Genomic DNA, 21,597 nt, shown 5'->3' with positions numbered 1-21,597 from the left:
ACAGTACACCGTCTGAGAATACACACAGTACACACCTGAGAATACACACAGTACACACCTGAGAATACACACAGTACACACCTGAGAATACACACAATACACCGTCTGAGAATACACACAGTACAGTACACACGTACACACACTGAGATACACACAGTACACACCTGAGAATACACACAGTACACACCTGAGAATACACAACAGTACACACCTGAGAATACACACAGTACACACCTGAGAATACACACAGTACACACCTGAGAATACACACAGTACACACCTGAGAATACACACAGTACACACCTGAGAATACACACAGTACACACCTGAGAATACACACACAGTACACACCTAGAATACACACAGTACACACCTGAGAATACACACAGTACACACCTGAGAATACACACAGTACACACCAGAATACACGTACAGAGAATACACACAGTACACACCTGAGAATACACACAGTACACACCTGAGAATACACACAGTACACACCTGAGAATACACACAGTACACACCCGTGAGAATACACACAGTACACACCTGAGAATACACACAGTACACACCTGAGAATACACACAGTACACACGTCTGAAATACACACAGTACACACCTGAGAATACACACAGTACACACCTGAGAATACACACAGTACACACCTGAGAATACACACAGTACACACCTGAGAATACACACAGTACACACCTGAGAATACACACAGTACACACCTACACACAGTACACACCTGAGAATACACACAGTACACACCAGACACCTGAGAATACACACAGTACACACCTGAGAATACACACAGTACACACGACAGACCTCTGAGAATACACACAGTACACACCTACACACCTGAGAATACACACAGTACACACCTGAGAATACACACAGTTACACCGTACACACAGTACACACCTGAGAATACACACAGTAATACACACAGTCACACCTGAGAATACACACACAGTACACACCTGAGAATACACACAGTACACACCTGAGAATACACACAGTACACACCTGAGAATACACACAGTACACACCTGAGAATACACACAGTACACCGTCTGAAAATACACACAGTACACACCTGAGAATACACACAGTACACACCTGAGAATACACACAATACACACCTGAGAATACACACAGTACACACCTGAGAATACACACAGTACACACCTGAGAATACACACAGTACACACCTGAGAATACACACAGTACACACCTGAGAATACACACAGTACACACCTGAGAATACACACAGTACACACTGAGAATACACACAGTACACACCTGAGAATACACACAGTACACACCTGAGAATACACACAGTACACACCTGAGAATACACACAAGTACACACCTGAGAATACACACAGTACACCACCTGAGAATACTGAGAATACACACAGTACACACCTGAGAATACACACAATATACACACGTCTGAGAATACACACAGTACACACCTGAGAATACACACACAGAATACACACCTGAGAATACACACAGTACACACCTGAGAATACACACAGTACACACCTGAGAATACACACAGTACACACCTGAGAATACACACAGTACACACCTGAGAATACACACAGTACACACCTGAGAATACACACAATACACACCTGAGAATACACACAGTACACACCTGAGAATACACACAGTACACACCTGAGAATACACACAGTACACACCTGAGAATACACACAGTACACTGTCTGAGAATACACACAGTACACACCTGAGAATACACACAATACACTGTCTGAGAATACACACAGTACACACCTGAGAATACACACAGTAGAATACACACAGTACACACCTGAGAATACACACAGTACACACAGTACACACCTGAGAATACACACAGTACACACCTGAGAATACACACAGTACACACCTGAGAATACACACAGTACACCGTCTGAGAATACACACAGTACACACCTGAGAATACACACAGTACACTGTCTGAGAATACACAAAGTACACACCTGAGAATACACACAATACACACCTGAGAATACACACAATACACACCTGAGAATACACACAGTACACACCTGAGAATACACACAGTACACACCTGAGATACACACAGTACACTGAGAATACACACAGTACACACCTGAGAATACACACAGTACACTGTCTGAGAATACACACAGTACACACCTGAGAATACACACAGTACACACCTGAGAATACACACAGTACACACCTGAGAATACACACAGTACACACCTGAGAATACACACAGTACACACCTGAGAATACACACAGTACACACCGTCTGAGAATACACACAGTACACACCTGAGAATACACACAGTACACTGTCTGAGAATACACAAAGTACACACCTGAGAATACACACAATACACACCTGAGAATACACACAGTACATACCTGAGAATACACACAATACACACCTGAGAATACACACAGTACACACCTGAGAATACACACAGTACACACCTGAGAATACACACAGTACACCGTCTGAGAATACACACAGTACACACCTGAGAATACACACAGTACACCGTCTGAGAATACACACACACTGAGAATACACACAGTACACACCTGAGAATACACACAGTACACACTGAGAATACACACAGTACACACCTGAGAATACACACAGTACACACCTGAGAATACACACCAGTACACACCTTGAGAATAACACACAGTACACTGTCTGAGAATACACACAGTACACACCTGAGAATACACACAGTACACACCTGAGAATACACACAGTACACACCTGAGAATACACACAATACACACCTGAGAATACACACAATACACTGTCTGAGAATACACACAGTACACACCTGAGAATACACACAGTACACACCTGAGAATACACACAGTACACACCTGAGAAATACACACAGTACACACCTGAGAGAATACACACAGTACACACCTGAGAATACACACAGTACACACCTGAGAATACACACAGTACACACACAGAGAATACACACCTGAGAATACACACAGTACACACCTGAGAATACACACAGTACACACCTGAGAATACACACAGTACACACCTGAGAATACACACAGTACACACCTGAGAATACACACAGTAGAATACACACAGTACACACTGAATACACACACAGTACACACCTGAGAATACACACAGTACACACCTGAGAATACACACAGTACACACCTGAGAATACACACAGTACACACAGTACACGAGAATACACACAGTACACACCTGAGAATACACACAGTACACACAGTACACACAACTGTCTGAGAATACACACACACTGAGAATACACACAGTACACTGTCTGAGAATACACACAGTACACACCTGAGAATACACACAATACACACCTGAGAATACACACAATACACACCTGAGAATACACACAGTACACTGTCTGAGAATACACACAGTACACACCTGAGAATACACACAATACACTGTCTGAGAATACACACAGTACACACTTGAGAATACACACAGTACACACCTGAGAATACACACAGTACACACCTGAGAATACACACAGTACACATTATATAAGACGGCTGTGGGATTTGGGGAAACGCTGCAGTAACAGACTAATAATAAAGAGTTTCTCAAACAAGTGTGAATGAAACAAAACACATCTCCAGTTTTGTTTAGTACAGAACTTTTTAACAACAGATTCTGTTCCATTTTGTTCTGCTGAAGTTCCCAGTAGAACAGCAGAGTCCCCGGTTGGTGACTGTCATGTCCCCCTCCCAGGGACTCGCACAAGGCCGGGTACTCGAGTACCCGTAGGCCACACCACAGTGAGAGACTTGTCCCTGACACGAAGGACACAACGTTCACCAGGGTGAACTCCAACACACGGGGCTGAGCTGTGGGGCGATGAGCCCACACCAGCCCAACACTGCTCCCTACAACCAACTCCAGAGACATGAGAGTCCAGCTCCTCTGAGCCCAAACTGTGTGTGGAGGTGAGGCCGACTATATCGAGTCACAAACACTCAAGCTCCTGCACAAGCTCCTGGTCCTTCCCCCAGAGACGTCACATCCCATGTCCCCAGAGCCAGTGTCCATGTCCAGAGATCTGGTCGTCAAGGCCCCCACCTTCAACTGCCCCCAGATCTCTGCACCAGCCCCACGTGGATCCTCCTGTAGGTGGTGGATCCACAGGAGGAGGGCCCCACGCCGCTCCTTCAAGCTGAGCCCAGCAGGGCCCCATGGGGGAGGCTCAGCCACCAGACACTACCTGTGGAGCTCCCACCCCAGACCTGGCTCCAGGGTGGGGCCCAGTGACACCAACCCAGACGACGGCACTGGCCTTGTTGTTGTGCTCATCATAAAGGAACTTCTGAACCGTTCTTAGTCTGACCTTTTGTCTTGGGTGACCAGAGACATAAAGCCCCAACAACACTGCAGCTCCCAGGATCATTTGGACACAAACTCTTCCACCACGTTAAGGTTTAAACTTCACATTTTAAACATGTCCAGACAAATCGACATAAAGACTGAAATCTGAAGAGACAAACTAAAACAAGAAGCACATTTCAGAACAAGTTTGTTCAGATCTAAACTACAGAGTGAACAGTTTTTACGCAGAAGAAAACAGAAGATTTTGTTGTTTGTGGAGGAAATGATGGGACTTCAAATATGTCAAATATGTTTGAGATTCACTAATCAACAAGTTGTTTATGCAAATGACTCTGTCCAAGAGGCTGAAAATACATGTCCTGGTTTAACCCCGGAACAATCCTGATTTAAACTTTGATTAGTCCTGATTTACCCTCTATTTTAGTCCTAGTTTAGTCCTGGTTTAGACCTGGTTCCTGGTTCAGACCTGGTTTAGTCCTGGTTTAGACCTGGTTCAGACCTGGTTTAGTCCTGGTTTAGACCTGGTTTAGACCTGGTTTAGTCCTGGTTTCCTGGTTTAGTCCTGGTTTAGACCTGGTTTAGTCCTGGTTTAGTCCTGGTTTAGTCCTGGTTTAGTCCTGGTTTAGACCTGGTTTAGTCCTGGTTTAGACCTGGTTTAGACCTGGTTTAGTCCTGGTTTAGTCCTGGTTTAGACCTGGTTTAGACCTGGTTTAGTCCTGGTTTAGTCCTGGTTTAGTCCTGGTTTAGTCCTGGTTTAGTCCTGGTTTAGACCTGGTTTAGTCCTGGTTTAGACCTGGTTTAGTCCTGGTTTAGTCCTGGTTTAGACCTGGTTTTAGTCCTGGTTTAGACCTGGTTTAGACCTGGTTTAGACCTGGTTTAGACCTGGTTTAGTCCTGGTTTAGACCTGGTTTAGTCCTGGTTTAGACCTGGTTTAGACCTGGTTTAGTCCCCTGGTTTAGACCTGGTTTAGGGTTTAGACCTGGTTTAGTCCTGGTTTAGTCCTGGTTTAGACCTGGTTTAGACCTGGTTTAGTCCTGGTTTAGTCCTGGTTTAGTAGACCTGGTTTAGTCCTGGTTTAGACCTGGTTTAGACCTCCTGGTTTAGTCCTGGTTTAGACCTGGTTTAGTGGTTTAGTCCTGGTTTAGACCTGGTTTAGACCTGGTTTAGTCCTGGTTTAGTCCTGGTTTAGACCTGGTTTAGTCCTGGTTTAGTCCTGGTTTAGACCTGGTTTAGTCCTGGTTTAGACCTGGTTTAGTCCTGGTTTAGACCTGGTTTAGTCCTGGTTTAGAGACCTGGTTTAGTCCTGGTTTAGTCCTGGTTTAGTAGACCTGGTTTAGACCTGGTTTAGTAGTCCTGGTTTAGACCTGGTTTAGTCCTGGTTTAGACCTGGTTTAGAGACCTGGTTTAGTTTTAGTCCTGGTTTAGACCTGGTTTAGTCCTGGTTTAGACCTGGTTTAGTCCTGGTTTAGTTTAGAGGCAGTCGTCTCTATGTAAAGTGTCTGTATAAATGACGATGCATTATTATCCAACCCAGTAATTATCCTGCTGCAGCCCAGTGTTTAGACTGGTGCCAGTGATCACACAGAAGCATTAGAGGAGCTGGAGGTGGTGATTATGAATTAACATGGAGCAGAGCAGATGCAAAATCCATATGCAATTCAATAGGGTCCCCAGTAATTAGACGGCTCCCTGTGTGTATAGACGAACAATGGGAGGAGAGGGCAATTTACCCCATGCCGGAGCGGTCTACGCGCTGGAACAAAGGACGAAGAGCTTTTCAAATTGAACTGATTTTATTTATTTATTTATTTTTCTCAACTCAAAATAGAATTTAGTCCTGATACTAAAACAAATACTAGTACTACTACTGCTACTGCTATTACTAAAACTACTACAAGAGCTACTACTACTAAAACTACTACTACTACAAAAATTAATACTTCTATTACTACTACTACTACAATTACTACAACTAAAACTATTACTACTACTACTACTGCTATTACTACGAAAACTAACTACTACTACTACTACTAAAACGATTACTTCTACTACTACTACTACCAAAACTACTACTAAAATTACTACTACTATTACTTCTACTAAAACTGTTACTACTACTACTACCAAAACTACTATTACTACTAAAAATACCACTTCTACTACTACTACTACTACTACTACTACTACTACTACTACTACTACTACGACTAAAAGTACTACTAAAACTACTACTACTATTATTACTACTAAAACTGTTACTACTACTACTACCAAAACTACTATTACTACTACTACTAAAACTGTTACTACTATTACTATTAAAAGTACCACTACTACAACTACTACTACTACTACTACTACTACTACTACTACTACTACTACTACTACTACTACTACTACTACTACTACTACTAAAACCACTACTATTACTAAAAGTACTACTACTACTACTACTAATACTACTACTGCTACTACTACTATTACTACTACTAAAACTATTACTACTTCTACTAAAAATACTGCTACTACTACAACTACTAAAACTATTAATACTACTATTATTGCTACTAGTACTACTACTTTTACTACAACAGTTATAGTTTATAGTTCAGCTGTATTACAGAAACGACCACTACAACATGTAACCACTTTTACTACTGCAACTACTACAACGATTACTACTACTACTACTACTACTACTACTACTACTACTACTACTACTACTACTACTACTACTACTACTACATCGGCAAAGGCGGCAGCTCATTGTTCTGTTTTTTGTTGTTTATCTTTTGATTCGCTGATAAAACTGTGAAATAAAAACCTCAGAATCATTTCGTGCGGAGAGTGAAAGCGAATCAGGAGCCAGAGTCGATGGAGCCGGAAGTGCGTCCGTGTTCACTTCCTGTTCCGGGCGCGTACATGTACATAAACAATCAGACGAACACTCTCAGACTCGTGTTCGTGTTTAGATCCGCATTCTGTCGCGTACACAGTCCAGACGCGAAGAAGAAAGTCGGGAGGCGAGACAAATGTTCGTAATAAAGTAAAGTAAAGAGTGAGTTTGTGTGAAATGAGGATAAATAAAGGAGGTGACGTGTGATGTTTTCGCGGCGCCGCTCCACAGTCGCCGTGTTTAATCACAGTCAGGTAATAAGGCTTTTATTTATAGTTTAAAGACACTGTTACCGCGACAACAGCAGGAGAGAAGACTAATCAGGAAAAATGAACACGGAGACGGAGCGAGGGAGGAGGGAAGGAGGGAAGGGGGGAGAGAAGGAGAGGAGGAGGAAGGCGGGAGAGCGAGAGGGGGAGACGGAGGGAGGGAGGGAGAATGAGAGGAAGAAGGAGGGAGCAAGAGGGACGGAGCGAGAGACGTCGAGAAGGAGGGAGAGAGAAGAAAAGAGGGAGGGGGCGGACAGAGAGGAGGAGAGAGAGAAGGAGGGAGAAAGGGGGGCAGATGGAGAGAAAAGAGAAGAAGAGAAGGGAGAGAGGGAGAGAAGGAAGGAGAGAGAGAGAGGGAGAGAGAGGGAAGGAAGGAAGGAGGGAGAGAAAGAGAAGGAGGAGGGAGAGCGAGAGGGGGAGACAGAGGGAGGGAGAATGAGAGGAAGAAGGAGGGAGCAAGAGGGACGTCGAGAAGGAGGGAGAGAGAAGAAAAGAGGGAGGGGGCGGACAGAGAGAAGGAGAGAGAGAAGGAGGGAGAAAGGGGGGCAGATGGAGAGAAGGAGAGAAGAAGAGAAGGAGAAGAGAAGGGAGAGAGGGAGAGAGGGAAGGAGAGAGAGAGGGAAGGAGGGAGAGAAGGAAGGGGAGAGAGGGAGAGAGAGGGAGGAAGGAAGGAGGGAGAATGAGAGGAAGAAGGAGGGAGCAAGAGGGACGGAGCGAGAGACGTCGAGAAGGAGGGAGAGAGAAGAAGGGAGAGAGAGAGAGCGGGAGATGGAGGGAAGGAGGGAGAGAGAAGAAAAGAGGGAGGGGGCGGACAGAGAGAAGGAGAGAGAGAAGGAGGGAGAAAGGGGGCAGATGGAGAGAAGGAGAGAAGAAGAGAAGGAGAAGAGAAGGGAGAGAGGGAGAGAAGGAAGGAGAGAGAGAGGGAAGGAGGGAGAGAAGGAGAAGGAGGAGGGAGAGCGAGAGGGGGAGACGGAGGGAGGGAGAATGAGAGGAAGAAGGAGGGAGCAAGAGGGACGGAGAGCGAGAGACGTCGAGAAGGAGGGAGAGAGAAGAAGGGAGAGAGAGAGAGAGCGGGAGATGGAGGGAAGGGGGGAGAGAGAAGAAAAGAGGGAGGGGGCGGACAGAGAGGAGGAGAGAAGAAGAGAAGGAGAAGAGAAGGGAGAGAGGGAGGGAGGAGGGAGAGAAGGAAGGGGAGAGAGGGAAAGAGGGAGAGAAGAAAGGAGAGGGAGGGAGAGAGAGGGAAGGAAGGAAGGAAGGAAGGAAGGAGGGAGAGAAGGAGGAGAGAAGGAGGAGGAGAGAGAAGGGAAGGAGGAGAGAAGAGAAGCGGGAGAGAAGAGAGAAGACACGAGAGAAGAAAAGGAGGAGAGAGAGGTGGAGAAGGAGAGAAGAAAAAAGAGAAGAGAAGGAGGAGAGAAGAGAAGGAGGGGAGAGAGGAGAAAGAATGAAGGAAAGAGAAAGAAAGAGAGAGAAGGAGGGAGAGTGTGAGAGGGATGAAGAGAAGGAGGGAGGGAGAAGAGAGAGAAGGAGGGAGAGCGAGAGGGAGAAGGAGATGGGAAGGGAGGGATGCAGAGAGGGAGAGAAGGAATGTGAGCAAGGCAGAGAGAGAGAGAGGGGGAGGGAGAGAAGGGAAGGGAAGGAGGGAGAGAAGGAGAAGGAGGAGAGAAGGAGGAGGAGAGAGAAGGGAAGGAGGAGAGAGAGGAGGAGAGGAGGTGGAGAGAGAGAGGAGAGAGAAGAGAGAAGAAAAGGAAGAGAGAAGGAGGGGAGAGAAGAGAAGCAGGAGAGAAGAGAGAAGACACAAGAGAAGAAAAGGAGGAGACAGAGGAGGAGAAGGAGAGAAGAAAAAGAGAGGAGAAGGAGGAGAGAAGAGAAGGAAAGAACGAAGGAAAGAGAAAGGAAGAGAGAGAAGGAGAGCGAGTGGGAGAAGGTGACAGAGAAAGGGGGGAGGAGGGAGAGAGTGTGAGAGGGATGAAGAGAAGGAGGGAGGAAGGGAGGGAGAGGAGGAAGGAGGTAGAGAGAATGAGGAAGGAAGAGGGAAGCAGAAAGGAAAAGAGAAGGGGAGATGGAGAAAATGAAGGAGAGAGAGAGGGAGAGAGAGAAAGAGAGAGAGGTAATGAGAGAGAGAAGGAGGGAGAGAAAGAAGGAGACTTTGACTTTAACAATACATTTATTATATATAAGGAGACGGAGAGAGAGAAGGAAGGAGAGAGAATGGGAAAAGGAGAGAGAAAGGGGAAGGAGAGAAGGAGGAAGAGAGAGAGAGAGAGGGAGGAGGGAGGGAGAGAAAAGGGGACAGAGGGGGAGAGGGAGAGAAGGGAGGGAGAGTGAGGGGGGGAAGAGGAAAGGAGACATGGAGAGAGGGAGAAGGAAAAGAGAGAAAGAGAGAGGAAAAATGTATACATTTCTTAAAAGAGGTGAAGGGTGGTTTAGTCCTGGTTTAGTCCTGGTTCAGTCCTGGTTTAGTCCTGGTTTAGTCAGTCCTGGTTCAGTCCTGGTTTAGTCCCAGGTTTAGTCCTGGTTTTAGTCCTGGTTTAGTCCTGGTTTCAGTCCTGGTTCAGTCCTGGTTCAGTCCTGGTTCAGTCTTGGTTTAGTCCTGGTTAGTCCTGGTTTCAGTCCTGGTTCAGTCCTGGTTCAGTCCTGGTTCAGTAGTCCTGGTTCAGTCAGTCCTGGTTTAGTCAGTCTTGGTTTAGTCCTGTTTTAGTTCCTGGTGGTTCAGTAGTCCTGGTTTAGTCCTGGTTTCCTGGTTTAGTCCTGGTTTAGTCCTGGTTCAGTCCAGTCCTGGTCCTGGTTTAGTCCTGGTTCAGTCCTGGTTAGTCCTGGTTTAGTCCTGGTTTAGTCCTGGTTTAGTCCTGGTTTAGAGTCCTGGTTCCTGGTTTAGTCCTCCTGGTTTCAGGTTCAGGTTCTAAGTCCATCCTGGTCTCAGTGTTTTTGTCCCATTAAGTGTCATTATCCCAAACACACATTATTTTCATCACAAACTGGGGAGCTTTTTTTTTATTTATTTTTTTATTTTTTTTATTTTTTTATCTGAAATAATAAAAGAAAACAAAAAGAAAAACAGAAAAGTCCTTTCCTGGTTTAGTGTAATGACAGTCCGTTCCTGGTTTAGTCCTGGTAGTCCGAGTCCTGGTTTAGTCGGTTCAAATAAACAACGGAAAAATAAAACGAGATTTAAAGTTTCTACCTCAGGTTTATTGTCTGAAAAAGAGCGAACACTTTTCACAACAGATCACAACTAGCATGCTAACCGCGCACTTTATTATTACATGAAAAAAAGGGGGCTGGGGTTTAAAAAATGGATTTAAAATGAACTAAAGCCTGGTGTTGATTAGAAAAGGAGGAGAGAGAGAAGAGAAGAGGGAAAGAGAGAAGAGAAGAGAAGAGAAGAGAGGAGAAGAGAAGAGAAGAGAGGAGAAGAGAGGAGAAAGAGGGAGAAGAGAGGAGAAGAAAGAGAGAGAAGGAAGAGAGGAAAGTGAAGAGAGGAGAAGAGAAGAGAAGAAGAGAAGAGAGAGAAGAGAAGAGAAGAGAGAGAGAAGAGAAGAGAGAGAGAGAAGAGAAGAGAAGAGAGGAGAAGAGAAGAGAAGTGAAGAGAGAGAGAAGTGAAGAGAGGAGAAGAGAAGAGAAGAGAGGAGAAGAGAAGAGAAAGTGAAGAGAGGAGAAGAGAAGAGAGGAGAAGAGAAGAGAGGAGAGAAGAGAAGGGGTGAGAGAGAAGAGAACTGAAGAGAGAGAAGAGAAGAGGTGGAGAGAGAAGAGAAGAGAGAGAGAGGAGAAGAGAGGAGAAGAGAGGAGAGAAGAGAAGTGAAGAGAGGAGAAGAGAAGAGGAGAGAGAGAAGAGAGAGAGAGAGAGAGAAGAGAAGAGAGGAGAAGAGAAGGAGAAGAGAGAAGAGAGAGGAGAAGAGAAGAGAGGAGAAGAGAGGAGAAGAGAGGAGAAGAGAAGAGAAGAGAAGAGAAGAGAGGGAGAGAGAGAAGAGAGGAGAAGAGAAGAGAAGAGAGAGAGAGAAGAGAAAGAGAGGAGAAGAGAAGAGAGAGAGAGAGAGAGAGAGAGAGAGAGAAGAGAAGAGAAGAGAGGAGAAGAGAGGAGAAGTGAAGAGAGGAGAAGAGAAGAGAAGAGAGGAGAAGAGAAGAGAAGTGAAGAGAGGAGAAGAGAAGAGAGGAGAAGTGAAGAGAGGAGAAGAGAAGGGGTGGAGAGAGAAGAGAAGTGAAGAGAGGAGAAGAGAAGAGGAGGAGAGAGAAGAGAAGAGAAGAGAGGAGAAGAGAGGAGAAGAGAAGGGGTGAGAGAGAAGAGAACTGAAGAGAGGAGAAGAGAAGAGGTGGAGAGAGAAGAGAAGAGAAGAGAGAGAGGAGAGAGAGAGAAAGAGAGGGAAGAGAGGAGAAGAGAAGAGAGAGGAGAAGAGAAGAGGTGGAGAGAGAAGAGAAGAGAAGAGAAGAGGTGGAGAGAGAAGAGAAGAGGTGGAGAGAGAAGAGAAGAGAAAGAGAAGAGAGAGAGGTGGAGAGAGAGAAGAGAAGAGAGGAGAAGAGAGGAGAAGAGAAGAGAGGAGAAGAGGAGGAGAGAGAAGAGAAGTGAAGAGAAGGAGAAGAAGAGAAGAGAAGAGAAGAGGAGGAGAGAGAAGAGAAGAGAAGAGAAGAGAAGAGAGGAGAAGAGAAGAGAGGAGAAGAGAGGAGAGAGGAGGAGAGAGAAGAGAAGTGAAGGAGAAGAGAAGAGAAGAGAGGAGAAGAGAAGAGAAGAGAAGAGAGGAGAAGAGAAGAGGTGGAGAGAGAAGAGAACTGAAGAGAGGAGAAGAGAAGAGGTGGAGAGAGAAGAGAAGAGAAGAGAGGAGAAGAGAAGTGAGGAGAAGAGAAGAGAAGTGAGGAGAAAGTGAAGAGAAGAGAAGAGAGGAGAAGAAGAGAAGTGAGGAGAAGAGAAGAGGAGGAGGAGAGGAAAGAGAGAGAGAGAGAGAAGAGAAAGAGAGAGAGAAGAGAGAGAAGAGAGAAGAGAAGAAGAGAGAAGAGAAGAGAAGAGAGAGAGAAGAGAAGAGAAGAGAGGAGAAGAGAAGAGAAGAGAGAAGAGAGAGAGAAGAGAAGAAGAAGAGAGAGAGAAGAGAAGAGAAGAGAAGAGAAGAGAAGAGAAGAGAAGAAAGAAGAGAAGAGAAGAGAAGAGAGAGAGAGAAGAAGAGAAGAGAAGGAGAGAAGAGAAGAGAAGAAGAGAGAAGAGAGAGAGAAGAGAAGAGAAGGAGAGAGAGAGAGTGAGGAGAAGAGAAGAGAAGTGAGGAGAAGTGAAGAGAAGAGAAGTGAGGAGAAGAGAAGAGGTGGAGAGAGAAGAGAAAGAGAAAGAGAAGAGAGGAGAAGAGAGGAGAAGAGAAGAGAAGAGAGAAGAGAAGAGAAGAGAGGAGAGGAGAAGAGAGAGAGAAGAGAGAAGAGAAGAGAAGAGAAGAGAGGAGAGGAGAAGAGAAGTGAAGAGAGGAAGAGAAGAGAAGAGAAGAGAGGAGAAGAGAAGAGGTGGAGGAGAGGGAGAGAAAGAAGAAAGAAGAAAAGGAGGAGAGAGAGAAGGAGGAGAGAAAGGAAGCGGGAGAGAGAGAGACAGAAAGAGGAGGAGAAAGGACAGGGGAAGAAAAAAAAGAAGAGAAAGAGGAGAAATTAGGATAAAAGAGAGAAGAGAGAGAAAAGAGGAGAGAGGAAGGACAAAAAGAGGAGAGAAATGAGAGAGAAGGAGTAAAATATGAGTCTTTTTATTTTAGTGAGAATAAAATGGAGAAATAATTTTGTTTCTTTAACCACAAAATTGATTTAGACAAAACAGAGTCTAAACCAGAACTAAACCAGGACTAAACCAGGACTAAACCAGGACTAAACAAAAACTAAACCAGGACTAAACCAGAACTAAACCAAGATTAAACCAGGACTAAACCTGGACTAAACCAGGGACTAAACAAAAACTAAACCAGGACTAAACAAAAACTAAACCAGGACTAAACCAGAACTAAACTTGGACTAAACCAAGACTAAACCAGGACTAAACCAGGACTAAACAAAAACTAAACCAGGACTAAACCAGAACTAAACTTGGACTAAACCAAGACTAAACCAGGACTAAACCAGGACTAAACAAAAACTAAACCAGGACTAAACCAAGATTAAACCAGGACTAAACAAAAACTAAACCAGGTCTAAACCAGGTCTAAACCAGGACTAAACCAAGATTAAACCAGGACTAAAAACAAAAACTAAACCAGGACTAAACCAGAACTAAACTTGGACTAAACCAAGACTAAACCAGGACTAAACCAGGACTAAACCAGTAAACCAGGAAACCTAAACCAGGTCTAAACCAGGACTAAACCAGGTAAACGGAAACTAAACCAGGTAAACCAGGTAAACCAGGTCTAAACCAGGACTAATCAGGACTAAACCGGGACTAAACCAGGACTAAACTGTCCCTGGACTCCCGCTGAGCCTCTGGTGGGTTTTCCTGAAAGTGCTGAGTCATGTCGTAAACGTCGGGGCATCTGGAGCAGTTCTGAGCGAAGCAAAAACAAATAAACTGGAGTCTGTGGATTTGACGAGGATTTTCTGACGGTTTAACACGTTTTACTGTCGCCTCGTAAAAGAGGATTTAATTTACAGAAATGAAGAGCGCGGAAGAAGGGATGAATAAATCTGAGAACGAGAGAGAGGGAGAGAGAGAGAGAGAAAGACAAACAGAGAGAGAGAGAGAGAGAGAGAGAGACAAAGAGAGAGAGAGAGAGAGAAAGACAAACAGAAAGAGAGAGAGAGAGAGAGAGAGAAAGACAAACAGAAAGAGAGAGAGAGAGTGACAGGTGGGTAGAAAGAGACAAAATGAAAGAAGTAGAAATAGAAGACGAGGAGACACAGTCCACGCAGCATGATTTAGTCCTGTTAAATCCTGTTTTAGTCCTGGTTTAGTCCTGGTTTAGACCTGGTTTAGACCTGGTTTTAGACCTGGATTGGACCTGGTTCAGTGTCTGGCAATGAGAGGAATTACCCAAAAAAAAAAAAAAAAAAAAAAGGGATATAGCCTGAAATGTGAAAACAAGAAAATCCCGCCGTGTAATCCATTTATTTCAACAAAGTAACTGTAATCCAATTACCTCTCACTGAAACAGTAACTGTAACTGAATACAGTTACTCATAAATTGTACTCTGATTACTTAACTCTGGTACATGTAATCTGTTACTCCCCAACACTGCACACACTATTAACACTATTAACACTATTTACAGTGAGTGTGTTTACATGCACATCAATAACCCGGTTATGATCGGGTTTTTTGAGTATCCCGGGTTCTTGATGGTGCATGTAAACGCAGTAACCCGGTTCTGGCAGTGTCCCAGTTATTAGAAACCGAGTTACTGTAGCTGGTTTATTCCGATAGTAACCAGGATACTTGTGACATGTAAACGCAGTATCCCGGTTACTGCAACATAAAGTTGAGTCGCATGCGTCCAAAAGACACTTTCCAGCCTTTCACCACAACAGTAGTCACATAAATAAATTGACCAACATAAATAAAGTGACCAAACGAGTGAAATGACTGTAAAATTAAGAGCTGCGCTAAACCTGCACATGTACAATCTGCACTCGTACGACCTGCACTCGTGTGACGCTGAAAAACTAAAACATGAACTATCTCCTGTACAACACACACACAGAACACAACTCACCATCATCAGCACCTCTTCTGTCACAGAAATAACACACATAATCCACAGAGTCGTGTCATTTAGTCCAAAAGAAACTGAACCACAAGGAGCAGCTGTTTTTATCGCCGCTAACAGTTTATGCTAATTAGCCAAACGGTCTTAAGTTTCGTTTCTGTAAAACGTAAACAAATATAATCAGAGCTGAATGATCTGATCAAACGGGCTGATGTGTCTATAGTGTTTATGGTTTATATGTTGTAAAGTTGAGTTTATTTATGCAGAAGATTTTAATGAAGAATCTGCGCAGTGGATTGTGGGAGATCTCGTAGCGCCTTAGCTTCTTATGCTAAAGGAGCTCGCGGTTTGTATTTTTCCTGGTTTATGAAATTGATTTAAGTTCATTTTTGCGCCTGCGCATTTGTAAGATTATGTCAAGAAACCGGGACACTCCATTTGATCATGTACACGCGGATATGAAGTGTCCCGGTTTCTCAGCGCGCATGTAAACGCAGTAACACGAATACTGATGTGCAAGTATACACACTCACTATTTACAAATACAGAGGTAAACAACAGCGGCTCCTCCTCCTCGTCGTCGTTCATGGAGAAAAGACCAAACTCCAGCGTGAGTCTGACCTGCACCGCTCCAATAAACAGACCTTACAGTAAATTATATTATATTAGGTCCTTATGTACTGCAGATATTTTTAATGACGGTAATGAAACTGATAACGCTGCTGCTTTTTGATCCCTGCAGGAGACCGTAACACCGTGTTACCGGGCCAACACTCATACACATACATGTAGTCCACCCCCGGCACGATGTCACCTGCAAAGTATCAGTGTACGCGCTTGGAAACGCTTTTGGTTTAGCAAAAGAAAAGGGAGTTTAGTCCTGGTTTAGACCTGGTTTAGACCTGGTTTAGACCTGGTTTTAGACCTAGTTTTAGTCTTGGTTTTGTCCTGGTTTAGTCCCAGTTTAGATCTGGTTTTAGTCCTGGTGTAGTCCTGACTTAGACCTGTTTTAGCCCTGGTCTAGACCTGGTTTAGTCCTAGTTTTGTCCCAGTTTAGACCTGGTTTTAGACCTGGTTTAGTCCTGGTTTTAGACCTGGTTTTAGACCTGGTTTACTGGTTTAGACCTGGTTTTACTCCTGATGTAGACCTGGTTTTAGACCTGGTTTAGTCCTGGTTTAGTCCTAGTTTAGTCCCAGTTTAGACCTGGTTTAGACCTGGTTTAGTCCTGGTTTAGTCCTAGTTTAGACCTGGTTTAGACCTGGTTTTACTCCTGGTTCAGTCCTGGTTTAGACTGGTTTTAGTCCTGGTTTAGTCCTGGTTTAGTCCCTAGTTTAGTCCCAGTTTAGACCTGGTTTTAGTCCTGGTTAGTCCTGACTAGACCTGTTTTAGCCCTGGTTAGACCTGGTTTAGTCCTAGTTTTGTCTTAGACCTGTTTTAGACCTGGTTTTAGTCCTGATTTAGACCTGGTTTTAGGTTTAGTCTGGTTTACTGGTTTAGCCTGGTTTAGTCCTACCTGGTTTTAGACCTGGTTTTAGTCCTGGTTTAGTCCTAGTTTTAGTCCAGTTTAGACCTGGTTTAGACCTGGTTTAGTCCTGGTTTAGTCCTAGTTTAGACCTGGTTTAGACCTGGTTTTAGACCTGGTTTAGACCTGGTTTAGTCCTAGTTTAGACCTGGTTTAGACCTGGTTTAGTCCTAGTTTAGTCCCAGTTTAGACCTGGTTTAGACCTGGTTTAGTCCTGGTTTAGTCCTAGTTTAGACCTGGTTTTACTCCTGGTTTAGTCCTGGTTTAGACCTGGTTTAGTCCTGGTTTAGTCCTAGTTTAGTCCTTTAGACCTGTTTAGTCCTGTTTAGTCCTGGTTTAGTCCAGTTTAGACCTGGTTTAGTCCTGGTTTAGTCCTGGTTTAGTCCTGGTTTAGACCTGGTTTAGACCTGGTTTTAGTCCTGGTTTAGTCCTGGTTTAGTCCTAGTTTAGTCCCAGTTTAGACCTGGTTTAGTCCTGGTTTAGTCCCAGTTTAGACCTGGTTTAGTCTTGGTTTAGTCCTGGTTTGGTCTTGTTTTATCACCACTGTTGTAGCTCACATTTCCGTCCTAATCTGTGTGTAATCCTGTTTTTAATCCAAACCTGAACCTCCCACTGAATCCACTGCTGTGTGACGCTGAAAGATCAGTTCACTCCTGTCACGTCTGAAACCACAGCAACCACTTTCATTCAGCTCTTTAACATTCAAACAACACTTATACTGCCTTTAAAACATGTCCAGGACTAAACCAGGACTAAACCAGGACTAAACCAGGACTAAACCAGGACTAAACCAGGACTAAACCAGGACTAAACCAGGACTAAACCAGGACTAAACAAGGACTAAACCAGGACTAAACAGGACTAAACCAGGACAAAACCAAGGACTAAACAGGACTAAACAAAGGACTAAACCAGGACTAAACCAGGACTAAACAGGACTAAACCAGGACTAAACAGGACTAAACAAGGACTAAACCAAGGACTAAACCAGGACTAAACCAGGACTAAACAAGGACTAAACCAGGACTAAACCAGGACTAAACAAGGACTAAACCAGGACTAAACCAGGACTAAACCAGGACTAAAGGACTAAACCAGGACTAAACAAGGACTAAACCAGGACTAAACAGGACTAAACCAGGACTAAACCAGGACTAAACCAGGACTAAACCAAACCAGGACTAAACCAGGACTAAACAAGGAAACCAGGACTAAACCAGGACTAAACAGGACTAAACCAGGACTAAACTAAACAAGGACTAAACCAGGACTAAACAAACCAGGACTAAACCAGGACTAAACAAGGACTAGGACTAAACAAGGACTAAACCAGGACTAAACAAGGACTAAACCAAGGACTAAACCAGGACTAAACCAGGACTAAACCAGGACTAAACCAAGGACTAAACAAGGCTAGGACTAAACCAAGGACTAAACCAGGACTAAACCAGGACTAAACACAAACAGGACTAAACCAGGACTAAACAAGGACAAACCAGGACTAAACAAGGACTAAACCAGGACTAAACCAGGACTAAACCTAAACAAGGACTAAACAGGACTAAACAAGGACTAAACCAAGGACTAAACAGGACTTAAACCGGACTAAACCAAACCTAAACCAGTTCTACACCAGGACTAAACCAGTACCAAGCCAGGGCCAAACCAGGACTAAACCAATTTTAAACCAGTTCCACATCAGGACTAAATCAGGACCAAACCACTACCAAACTTGGACTAATCCAGTTGTAAACCAGTTCTAGACCAGGACTACACCAGGACTAAACCAGGACTAAATCAGTTCTAAACCAGGACTAAAAGAATTCTAAACCAGATCTACACCAGGACTGAACCAAGAATAAACATGTACCAAGCCAGAGCCAAACCAGTTCTAAACCAATTCCACATCAGGACTAAATCGGGACCAAACCAGGACTAAACTTGGACTAAATAAAACAAATTCTACACCAGTTCTAAACCAGGACTAAACCAGTTCTAAACAAATTCTACATCAGGACTAAACCAGACCCAAACCATGACCAAACTTGGACTAATCCAGTTGTAAACCAGTTCTAGACCAGTTATAACCAAGTTCTACACCAGTTCTAAACCAGGACTAAACCAAGACTAAACCAGGACTAAACCAGTTCTACACCAGGACTAAACCAAGACTAAACCAGGACTAAACCAGTTCTACACCAGGACTAAACCAGTACCAGGCCAGCGCCAAACCAGGACTAAACCAATTTTAAACCAGTTCCACATCAGGACTAAATCAGGACCAAACCATGACCAAACTTGGACTAATCCAGTTCTAAACCAGTTCTAGACCAGTTTTAGACCAGGACTAAACCAGTACCAAGCCAGGGCCAAACCAGGACTAAACCAATTCCACATCAGGACTAAATCAGGACCAAACCAGGACCAAACTTGGACCAATCTAGTTCTAGACCAGTTTTAGACCAGTTTCAAATCAGGGCCAAACCAGTTCTAAACCAGGACTATCCAAATCTCTGCTCTGGGTCTATTTTTAGCCGCTGTCATGTTTGCTCGGCTCTGGTCTGCTGATGCTTTCAGAGGTCAAAGGTCACACAGAGAGGCCCTGTTAAAACCAATCCGGCAGCTCGGTGTTAGCAGGTTATCGCTAACAGGCTCTGCTGCCGGATCCGTAACACGTCACGCTCGCTGCATTACAGACCATTATCTGCAGAGGCTACGGACCACGCAACAACTTTACACCAAAAACAGACTCTAGTTTTATAGTTTTACACAAATCAAGAAGAAAATTGTGAAGAAAAATTGAAAAATATGTTGAAAATTACAGAAAGTGGAGCTCTATTTTAGGGATTTCTGTCCAAAGATGTTAGCCACAATTTTCACAATAAACTCATTTTTAAACAGGATTTCAACAAAATAATGATGCTTTTTTTATATTTGTATTTTTTAATGATCAGATTTTAATTTCTGTGTAAATTAGAGGAGTTTTAACTGTGTTTTAGTGTCAGTAATCGCACCTTAACATAATCTGAATACACATTTAACGCAATTAAATGCTATTTTCTGATTATTATGCAATACAGAAACCAGGACTAAACCAGGACCAAACCAGGTCTAAACCAGGACTAAACTAGGTCTAAACCAGGTCTAAAATAATTCTAAACCAGTTCTACACCAGGACTAAACAAGGACCAAACCAGGACTAAAATAATTCTAAACCAGCTCCACACCAGGACTAAACCAGCACTAAACAAGGACCAAACCAGGACTAAACCAGGACAAAACCAGGACTAAACCAGGACTAAAATAATTCTAAACCAGCTCTACACCAGGACTAAACCACTAAACAAGGACCAAACCAGGACTAAACCAGGACTAAACCAGGACTAAAATGATTCTAAACCAGTTTTACATCAGGACTAAACCAGGACTAAATTAGGACAAAACCAGGTCTAAACCAGGACTAAAATAACCAAACCAGACAGACTAAACCAGGACCAAACCAGGACTAAAACAGGACTAAACCAGGACTAAAATATTCTAAACCAGTTTTACATCAGGACTAAAATAAACCAGGGACTAAACCAGGACTAAACCAGTAAATAAAGACCAGGACTAAACAGGACAAAAGGACAAACAGGTCTAAACCAGGACTAAACCAGTTCTACACCAGGACTAAACCAGGACTAAACCAGGACCAAACCAGGACTAAACCAGGACTAAACCAGGACTAAATTAGGACAAAACCAGGTCTAAACCAGGACTAAACCAGGACTAAACCAGGACCAAACCAGGACTAAACCAGGACAAAACCAGGACAAAACCAGGTCTAAACCAGGACTAAAATAATTCTAAACCAGTTCTACACCAGGACTAAACCAGGACTAAACAAGGACCAAACCAGGACTAAACAGGACTAAACCAGGACTAAACCAGGACCAAACCAGGTCTAAACCAGGACCAAACCAGGACTAAACCAGAGGACCCTAAACCAGGACTAAACCAGGACTAAAACAGGACTAAACCAGGACCAAACCAGGACCAGGACCCAAACCAGGACTAAACCAGGACTAAACCAGGACTAAACTAAACTTGTGTAAACTCCATGTTTGTTTATCCCTCTTTCTATCTCTGTTTCCTGTGAGCGTCGCAGCAGTAGGAAACATTCTAGGCTCGTTCACGATGGACTTTTTCAAAATAAAAGCCAGTGAATAAAAAAATCAATAATAAAAACTGTGTTAAACGTGTCTCCAAACATCTTCCAACATTCTGGCTCACGAGGAAATGAGGTCCTATGTCCAAAATTCTGGTGTTTTCAGCTTGTTTGAAGAACTAAACATGCAGGGTTAAACATGTGTGAAACGTAACCTGGGCAGTTTTTAAATAAAATAAATAAAAATAAGACTCACCATCCTCCGTGGGCACGTAGACGTTCAGGTAGAGGCAGTCCTCGCTCTGGTCCTGCACGTACTGGACCACTGTATCCAGGTTGGCCGTGAACCAAACGGGCATCATGTCGTTCAGCAAAAAACGATCCTCCAGGTACTGCGGGCACACGGGGGCAAACTGCGTGGCATTCCTGATCCCGGGCCAGGACATGGGCGGCTCCGGGGGCTGGAATCTCCTCTCCGAAACGGGCGGCAAAGCGTACGGTATTCCCAAATACTGCTCCACCGGGCCCAAGATCTCATTCGGTAACGTGACTTTGACCCCGCGCAGTTTTCCGTAATTTGTGGTGACGATGGGCTGCGTTTGGAGACAGTCGGAGAAAGGAACGAGGTAAAAGAAAATACACAACCAGGATTGGGCCATGGCGATGCAATTCCACGGCGGGCCACTAGAGGC

At 44.0% G+C, this 21,597-nt stretch overlaps 1 protein-coding gene across 1 annotated transcript in view; it reads right to left on the bottom strand.

The window, feature by feature from the left end:
• Positions 1 to 21,303, bottom strand: part of nlgn4xa (neuroligin 4 X-linked a) — a 77,707-nt gene extending 56,404 nt beyond the window's left edge. Inside the window, 1 exon segment of the mRNA XM_055164351.1 lies at positions 21,162 to 21,303. Within this exon segment, the coding sequence (XP_055020326.1) occupies positions 21,162 to 21,267 (106 nt within the window). The 5' untranslated portion in view covers positions 21,268 to 21,303.
• Between the last annotated feature and the right edge of the window lie 294 nt (positions 21,304 to 21,597).

The sequence above is a fragment of the Boleophthalmus pectinirostris genome, unplaced genomic scaffold (genome assembly GCF_026225935.1).
Source record: "Boleophthalmus pectinirostris isolate CB_2022bp ecotype Guang Dong unplaced genomic scaffold, ASM2622593v1 HiC_scaffold_11, whole genome shotgun sequence".
NCBI lineage: Eukaryota > Metazoa > Chordata > Actinopteri > Gobiiformes > Gobiidae > Boleophthalmus > Boleophthalmus pectinirostris.
The sequence above is the reverse complement of the archived record's forward strand: the minus strand, read 5'-3'. Positions and strand labels throughout refer to the sequence as shown.